The following is a 10,000-nucleotide window of genomic DNA, read 5'->3' as shown; positions in this document are numbered from 1 at the left end:
AGCACAGTCAAAGTAATGACCATGGGCCTCATTTATAAAACTTTGCGGAAGGAATGCGCCAAAAGATGGCGCACGCACGAAACTCAGGATGTGCGTGCGCAAGAAAATATTCAGATTTATAAAGCATGGCGCACGCACGTTCCACGTCGATTTCCCTTTATAAATCCCAACTGACTCTGAAGTTGCGGCAAATGTGCGCACCTGTGGACACACCCATAATTATCTATGAATATTCAGTGAAACGCCCAAAATGAATATTTATATCTGTGGACGGCGTGCGGAAAGCAGACGAGATGGCCTATTTACCACATGTGGAGCAAACAGTTTTATTAGATAGGCCTAGAGAACGTTGGGCAAAGTGGAGCGGTTAAGTTTGGGAAGTCGTAGGCTACAAAAATAAAACCTTGAATTGCAGCATGTGGATGGTTATGTTGACAAAAATCACGCTATACCAGAAGTAAAAAATAAATAAAATAAGGATGGCATGGACATGAACCTGCCAAGTCATGGACATGTAGGCTAGTATTAATTGAGTTGTGAACAAAGGGAAAAATACAGTAGCTGCGTCAAAGAAACATCTCACATGGCATGTCCCCATGTGAAATTCACCGGTAGAAAATCTATTCGCTGTCTCATCGCACCTCATATGCACCGGGTTTAAACTTTTTTTCAACAATTGCCGTTGGTCACTGCGCGCAGCTGTCTGCTTTCAGTTCAAAGCGACGCCCCAACTGTCGATCGACATATCCACAGACAGCATGACATATGGGCATTTTCTAGTCTGTATTTATTAAATGTGTGTATTATAAACGTACATTATCAGTGTATAAGGCCAGCTGTCAAATGCACACCTCTGCTTTGGTGACGAATAACCGCATGGAAAAGAAATGACATGCAACAAGAGAAACGAAGCTGTCCATTAGTATGGCACTTGCGCTTGCCTGTATGGCTGAGAAAATCAACCATTACAGATGCACTTGGGTCTCGAAACTGGCTTAAATGTTGACGTAATTCCTTGCAGACTCGGAACACTTTATAGCATACCGATACGATTATAGCCCGATACTGGAAAGGTCCGTGGTTATTGTTAATATAATGTAGGGTATTTCCAAATGTAACGTAGGCCTATCCTAAACGTACAATTTGAAGCGTCTATTACATGCATGTGGCAATGGATAGGCCAGGTAGGCCTACTTATTATTTTCCACCATTACCAAACAACAAACAACCGTGTTTTCGTTGCGAACTGGATTAACTAATGTTAAAGTGGCTATCGTGACACGTGACCTTTGATTTTTTTCTTCAACCAATTTCGGGTCGTTCTTCCAGCTACCTCCCGAGGTCGCGCTTTCCGCGTTTGGTCTTTTGTTCAGTGCCTACGCATGGGTCAAACTTTGCGTGGAGCTGCGCATGTTTACCGCCAAGTTCTTTTTCTATAAATACCAAACCTTGCGGTGAACTTGGCGTGCGCAGTCTTTTGTGCGTACGCACCCGTTATAAATGAGGCCCCATGTATCCGCTTCCAAATTAAAGCCGCAACAAGTTATGATGAAAAGCCACTGTGAGAAGGCTTCGACAAGTTCAAAAAAAAAGTTGTCATCGCAGCTCAAACTCGTCTTCCACGTGGCTAAAAATGTCATTCCATCAAGCCAGTTTGTGGCGCAGACAGAGCTTTTGCGAGCTCTGGAGGCACCTGACTTTGTCACTACGGATGGCATTTATCACCATAGTGATTCTGTTGATGACATGGAGAGGGCATTAGAAGCTGTGGTAACAGATCAGCTGCAGGAAAAACTAAAAGGGAGTGACTTTGTTGGGATTATCATCGACGAAACTGTGAACATTACAGTGAACAAGAAGTTGATTGTGTATCTAAAGCTGGAAGTGGAAGGAAAGGTGGAAACGTGCTTTCTTGGGAATTTTCGCTACAGAATCGAATTAAAACCAAGCGAAGTCGGCTCAGCGAAACGAAAGTCACTCGCCTGATGCGCATTGCGAGCTGTGCAGAAACTCTTGGCACATTTCATTTGATGTCGGCAGTTGACAAATTCAGCTCTGCCAAAGACCGTAAAAAGTAGCCAGAGTTGACTTTGGCAGCTGCCATGTAGGCCTATTAGCATAGTATAGGCCAATGATTTAGAAGAAATGAAATGTTAAGTTAAAAAGTCAAGAGTTGTTTATTGTTGCTTATGCGGGCACCTCTTGCGAAAAAAATATCGATGTTCATTGGAATTAAAGAAAGACCACTACATTTGTAAAAAGTTAAGTAAAATGAAAGATTGTTATTTATGGTTGTTTGTTATGGTTGTTTTGCGGGCACCTCGTGCGAACAAATCAAATGTTCATTGAAATAAAAGAAAGATCATTTGTATAATTAGTGAAATAAAATGAACGATTGTTTATGGTTGTTGGTTGTTTATGCGGGCACCTTGTGCGAACAAATCAAATGTTCATTGTAATGAAAGAAAGACCATTAAATTTGTAAATTTGTTTTTGTGTCAAATTGTCATCCTTAGAGCTAGACTAGGATATGCCTACTTCCGTTTTTTCCCCACAGCCTAATTAAGAAAAATGGAACATTTGGCCGGCATTTTATGAAAATGTCCGGTAGGTGAAACCACAGCCGGTCCCTTTTGACCGGCAGATTTTTTTTCTAACGGAACCCCTGACACACACACACACAGGCAGACACACAGACACACAGACAGACACACAGACAGACAGACAGACACACACACAGACACACACACAGAGACACACACACACACAAAGCCTACACATGATTGAACGCACACGTATAGTCATAGTGTTTGAGAGTTTTACAATCCGTCCATTTACGAATTGACTTTGGACCTTTTCTTCCAAAGTAATGGATTTGTTCATGTTTTCTACCTGCAAATACTGGAGAATGCAGGAATTTTGACTGAACTATTCACAGTGTGTCTTGTGAACAGCACAAATTCATCTGTTTTCTGTTTTTATGCCGCCACTTTTGTAAATTAAAAAAATACGTTTTTAAGTTTAGTGCGTCAACCTTTTGTGCTGACTGTAATGCTCTAGCTCCCTTTCCCGCCTCATTTTTCACTCTCACTCTCCCTCGTCTGATAATTTGTACACGTCTGCATTTTATTTAGCAACGACAAAATCTCTCTCTTTCTCTCTCTTTCTCTCTCTCTCTCTCTCTCTCTCTCTCTCTCTCTCTCTCTCTCTCTCTCTCTCTCTCTCTCTCTCTCTCGCCATTGAGTGGACTAGAAACATGCAAGGACACACAAGGGCAGGGGTGTGTGTGTGTGTGTGTGTGTGTGTGTGTGTGTGTGTGTGTGTGTGTAGTGTAAAAGTTTGTTTGTGCCATTTGTAGTTGCTGCGGCTATGTACCTTCACTGTGTGTGTGTGTGTGTGTGTGTGTGTGTGTGTGTGTGTGTGTGTGTGTGTGCACGCTCACGTGTGCACGCCGACACAGCCTGACTCAACAGCCATGGTACAAAAGGGACAGACGAGAGGGTAACAGTTAAGAGTTGCTTTTGTTTTTACCAATCAAACTCGAACCAAACACAACACTGGGCGAATAGACCGGCCGCGACAAGATTCAAGCGACAGAGAATCGCTTCTGTGCAGCCAGAGCGATGTGAGTGATGGAAGCGTCTAGTATGCGAATAACGGTCGCCGAACCGGATCATAGCTCATTTGCATTAATATTGGCTGGAGTTCAACTACAAACTGTCCCTTTAGTCCCCCGAATTGCTTTTATCTCTTCTGTCTCACGCGACTCAATACAAAGTCAGTAACTTCCGTCGCGGGAATTGCTCAAGTCGCGCTTGGTCTATTCGTGCCTTCAGCCTTCACACAGGTGGAGGCAGAGAGAGAGAGAGACCGAATGTGCCGGAGTCCCTTTTTAAAAGCGAATTAGGCTAATTAGTTCTGGTTAGTCACCCAATCAGCAGCAGCACCTGAAAGACAAACTGAGAAACGAGAGAAGCAGAGCAGCAGAGACTCCCAGTGACACCTAGTGACACCTAGTGTCCTGGTGGAACCCCGCAGTGACTCGGGCAGTGATAAATCATCTGTGTTTCTGTCTTTTCTGCACTCATGTTTATACTCGTGCATACACACACACACGCATACACACTAACAAGGTACAATTAGAAAAACACAAAATGGCTGGTAGCTCAAACAAGTCGCAGTATCTTCTTAAAGTATTTGTTGGGTGCTCTTGGATGAAGGGGATCAGTTCAATTCAAAAAGGAAAAAATCCAGGCAACTCCAGGTGGAAAAAGAGGAAGTCCATTAAAAAGCCTTTATTGTAATAGGGCTAACACATGATTAAAAAAGCCAACATGTTTCGACCGCACTGGTCTTCATCAGGGCTTTGTCATCAGGACAAGGAGCCAGGCCTCACCTATAAGGTGACACAAGGGTCATGTGACCCCAAAGTAAACACCCACCACCCTTCCCAATGCATACTTGAACACCTACTACATACTAGACCATCACAACTATGATATTAAAAAGAAACATAAGCAATAGAAAAAAATGTGCAGTAGAAAAAATATATAGAGTAGGAAGCACATCACGAGTCCATTACTTATACATTATATAAAGTATATTATAAAAAACAAGTGAAGTCAATATCCTCGTTTAACCCAGGATGTTCCATGGCCTCTAGGTGATGGATCCAGAAAGTTTCTCTCTGATTTAGTTTTTTTAATCTGTCACCACCCCTCACTAGCGGTTTCACATGTTCCACGCCTTGTATCCTGAGAAGTGTGTCATTACTGTTATGACATTCGCTGAAATGTCTGGCCATCGGGTAGTCGCTGTTCCCAATTCTAATGGCGTATTTGTGCTCAGCCAAACGGTCCCTCAGCCGCCGTTTCGTGCGCCCAATGTAAAAAAAGGTACAATTAGATTTTAGTGTTTGTGTGTGTGTGTGTACAGGGTAGGTGGTGTGTGTGTGTGTGCGTGTGCGTGTGCGTGTGTGTGGACTCCTGATCTAATGAGAGCTGACAGCTGATCTAATAAGGCAGAAGAACAAGATGACTGATCTTTATGGTACTGCTCCTACAACTACTTATTACACACACGGACATGCTGAAGACACGTGTAAAAAACAAACTGTTCTGCATGTTGACTATGTGTTGTTTAGATGTGGAGTTTATGAGTTGAGATGAAGGAGAGAGTCAGAGAGCAGAGTGTGAATGTTTGGGTTGAGACCGAGACAGAGAGAGAGATATTTAGCACCTGTTTCTGTAGTGTTTTGGACACTTTAGCCAGGAGAGAAAGACTGAGAGAGTGGAGTGAGGATGAAAGAGTGTTGTGATGAGGGGAAGCAACCAGTGTGAAGGGACACACAGGGTCCGGGTGATGTGTGTGTGTGTGTGTGTGTGTGCGTGCGTGTGTGTTTGTGTGTGTGTGTGTGTGTGTGTGTGTGTGTGTGTGTGTGCGTGCGTGTGTGTTTGTGTGCTTGTGTATATATATGTGTGTGTGTTTGTGTGTATACGTTTTGTGGTGACCAGGTTTGTGTGTTGTGGCCTTTTTTTTACCACAGAGATAGGGTCAGACGAAGGCAAGACACACACACACACAGACACACAGAGACACACACACACACACACACACACACACACACACACACACACACACACACACACACACACACACACACACACACACACACACACACACACACACACACACACACACACACACACACACACACACACACACACTCAGGCTACTACGGCTTCATTGACGGTTATTTATTATAAGACTTTAAAGGCATTGAGCTGTAATTGGTGCCATGGCAGTCTTTGATATTGCTCAGAGGGGTTGCAATACTCCCCCCGTCCTCCCCTCTCTTGACACACACTTCTATTATGTTTCCACACACACACACACATTCGCTCATGTCGAAATTGTTTTTATTGTCTATTTTTGTCTTATATACATTAAATAGGCATATTTTTTTCTCTATTCATTGATGACTTCTCCACAGTTATTTCTGTCGAGTAACACGGCATGTCTGGTCTGCTCTGTCCTGTGCTGCAGTGCGTGTCTTTTACAAATGACAGTGATTTTTTTTGTCCACGCTAACAATTGTCATTCTGAAGGGTCACTCTCTGAACACCTGGCTTTTTTTTGCACTGATATGAGTACATCAAATTGAAACACGATTGTTTTCTATGGGTGAAAAAAGTCACGATAAGATTGACACATATTTGGATATAGTTGCTATTTGGACAAATTTGATATATTTTCCCTTCTCTGTCACTCTTTGGCGCTGTATCTCTTTTAGAGTGCACATTTGAAAACTTACTTCAAAACGTATTATTATCCACATGTCATCTCTACACACAAACTGATAAAGAAATCCACATTTTAAAATATGCGCATACGTGTAACCCGCACCTGAATGTACTAGGTACCCAAAACCTTCCAGCATACCTTTACTACTAGGTGTACAGTATACAGTACTACAAAGACGCACTATCTCTCATTTTCCAGCTTGCATCAAGTAAAGTAATGTGCAATATAGCCAAGTTCATCTTGAACGAGGGAGGTTTGGTCCTTCTTGGCTGGAAAAAAGGAAATGTATCCTTAGGGCCTGAGTCAAGACGACCATTACAGAACAAAGGAAGAGCTGATCAGAGCTTTTGAAGGTGATTTGGTGGCCAGTGGAGGTGTGTGGTTGTGCGTGTGTGTGTGCGTGTGTGCGTGCGTGTGTGCGTGCGTTTTATGTTTGTACATGCGTGTGTGTGTTTAGAAGATAAATGATGAGTGTGCATTTAGATGATGAATGTGCTGTTGTCCTATTGTGCAGGGCCTGGTGGCTAACACACACTCTCTCTCTCTCTCTCTCTCTCTCTCTCTCTCTCTCTCTCTCTCTCTCTCTCTCTCTCTCTCCTATGACTCTCTCTATCTCTCTCTCTCTCTCTCTCTCTCTCTCTCTCTCTTATGACTCTCTCTCTATCTCTCTCTCTCTCTCTCTCTCTCTCTCTCTCTCTCTCTCTCTCTCTCTCTCTCTCTCTCTCTCTCTCTCTCTCTCTGTTGTGCAGGTCCCTGGTGGCTAACCTGGCGGCAGCTAACTGCTACAGCAAGGAGAAGCACCTGGACCTGGATGCTAACTGGGGGCTCGTTGAGAAGGCCAAGGTGTACTACATCGCTGTGAGTACACACGTCCACACACACACACACACACACACACGCACGGACGCACGCACGCACGCACGCACGCACGCACACACACACACACACACACACACACACACACACACACACACACACACACACATTCACTTAGGCCTAGTGGAGAAGGCCAAGTTCTACTACCACACCGTGAGTCTCTCTCTCTCTCTCTCTCTCTCTCTCTCTCTCTCTCCCTCTCTCTCTCTCTCTCTCTCTCTCGCTCTCTCTCTATCTCTCTCTCTCTCTCTCTCTCTCTCTCTCTCTCTCTCTCTCTCTCTCTCTCGCACGCGCCCACACACGCACACACACACATGCATACACTCAGAGAGACTGTGTCTCGCCCTCTCTCTCTCTAACATTCTCTCTCTCTCGCGCGCACACACACACACACACACACACACACACACACACACACACACACACACACACACACACACACACACACACACACACACACACACACACACACACACACACACACACACACAGCAAAGGACCAGGAATCCTCTTTCGTACACACTATCAGGAGTTACTGACCTCCGTGCCTGTTTGTCCTTCTCCTTCTCTCCCTCTCTTTGGATCTGTATCTCTTTCGTTCTCCTCGTGTTTTCCTTGTCATTTTATGCCATTTTCATCGATATTGAGATTGTCCGAATTGGACACCCTCCCTGCAAGCTAAACAAACAAAGTTTCAATTCACACTGTTTGCACAATGCTGCGCACAGCTCGCTGCAATGTGTTGGAGGGTGGGGAAATGATGTGCGTTTCATTGACTGAATCAGAGCATCTAATACAAACAAACTGAATTTGGTCTGGGTTGCCATCCCACAAAGCACACCTGTCTTTAACAGGCAGTGGCAATTAGCAGCTTATCACACACACACACACACACACACACACACACACACACACACACACACACACACACACACACACACACACACACACACACACACACACACACACACACACACACACTGTGGAGTATATTAGCTCTCACCACACACACACACACACACACACACACACACACTGTGGAGAATATTAGCTCTCAACACACACACACACACACACTGTGGAGAATATTAGCTCTCAACACACACACACACACACACACACACACACACACACACACACACACACACACACACACACACACACACACACACACACACACACACACACACACACACACACACACACACACACACACACACACACACACACACACACACACACACACACACACAGTTCCCAAACTGTCTGACACATATCTGTTTAACAGTCTGGGAAAATATGAAATAAAATAAATAAAATCCCTCTGCTTTCCCCCAAAAAGTGTGATGCATAAACAAATACACAGCTATGATATTATGTAATTGTGGGGTGAAGTTCTTTTTCTTCTCGCAGATGTTCCTCATAAGCCTTTGCGTAATGTGGCCAAGCAGCCCCTTAATGCAGCACTGCTCGATAAAACTAAATTACACTCATTTACTCTGCGTGTGTTGGTGTTTGTGTGCGTGTGTGAATATTTTTTGGTTGCGCATTCCATAAATCTGCTAAATTTGCTGCGCATAATCTTCTGTAACGTGAAACGAAAACAACAACACTAATTCGGTGAATGTATCCTGAGAGAATATCTGACAGTTGCAGCTACAGTGCCTCACCAACGGAGAGGTTAGCAGGTACGGTACACTGATCTCTCTTGGCTTTTCACAGACCTACACATTTATTCATGTTTGATACTTTTATTTGATCTGTTTGCCTGGCCCGCCAAGGGCAGTACACAGTACATTTTCTCTTGACCCTTTCACTGCACGTATCACGCGTGCACACACACACGCACGTGCGCTTCTTTTTCTAGACCCCTATTTTAGTGTTGTTGTTGTAGTTCCTTATATGTTGTGTCCTATGTAACAAGATTAGGACTAGTCCAGTCTAGTGTCATGAGGACATCAGAGGCACCCTAGTGTGTGCGTGCGTGTGTGCGTGCGTGCGTGTGTGTGGTATGATGAGATCTGACCCTGCTGGAGTCTTATTAGATTAACACACGCATCATGTGAGTGGTGTGAGTCATGTGTCATGAGAGGCGTGCGTGCACGCGTGTGTGCGCGCCTGTGTGTTTGTGTGTGTGCGTGCGAGGTGTGTGTGTGTGCGTGTGGGCAGAGGCATGCGTTTGTGTGACTGATGTCAAGATGTATCCATCCATGACATTCCGCCACAGGGGGGGTGAGTGAGTTGCTTGGCGTGTGTGTGTGTGTGTGTGTGTGTGTGTGTGAGAGAGAAGAGCAATGGTGTTGAAGACATAGCAGAAGCCCAAAGTTCTCACCATCTCACTTCTTCTCCTCAATACCTACTACTATACTTCATGTAAAGCCTTCGTGTGTATGTGTGTCAAAGCAAGCCACTTAATCCCTGTCAACAAATCAGCCTTTTTCTCCTTTTTCTGTATTCCACCGCTCTCTCTCTCTCTCTCTCTCTCTCTCTCTCTCTCTCTCTCTCTCTCTCTCTCTCCTCTCTCTCTCTCTCCTCTCTCTCTCCCTCTCTCTCTCTCTCTCTCTCTCAAACTTACATAATCACACACACAGACACACACACATACACACACACACACACACACACACACACACACACACACACACACACACACACACACACACACACACACACACACACACACACACACACACACGCAGAGATTCCTGGATATTCCTCCTTAAGAGCCCAAGTCTGTGTTGCATAACTGCACTTCTCTTGTCACCCGGGTGTCTGAGAAATAATTTCCTCTGCCCTTTGAAGTGGGAATCACTCCCAGAAA

The 10,000-nt window shown here is 44.5% G+C and overlaps 1 protein-coding gene across 3 annotated transcripts in view; it reads left to right on the top strand.

Annotated features, from left to right (window-relative positions):
- The window catches only part of LOC134467804 (adenosine kinase-like), a 303,549-nt gene that overhangs the window by 135,002 nt on the left and 158,547 nt on the right, over positions 1-10,000 (top strand). For all 3 annotated transcript variants that reach the window (XM_063221739.1, XM_063221741.1, XM_063221740.1), the window contains one exon: positions 7,053-7,161. In XM_063221739.1, the coding sequence (XP_063077809.1) occupies positions 7,053-7,161 (109 nt within the window). The remainder of the gene's footprint in view (positions 1-7,052; positions 7,162-10,000) is intronic.

This window comes from Engraulis encrasicolus, chromosome 17 (genome assembly GCF_034702125.1).
Source record: "Engraulis encrasicolus isolate BLACKSEA-1 chromosome 17, IST_EnEncr_1.0, whole genome shotgun sequence".
Taxonomy (NCBI): Eukaryota; Metazoa; Chordata; class Actinopteri; order Clupeiformes; family Engraulidae; genus Engraulis; species Engraulis encrasicolus.
This window is presented reverse-complemented; position numbering and strand designations above follow the sequence as displayed.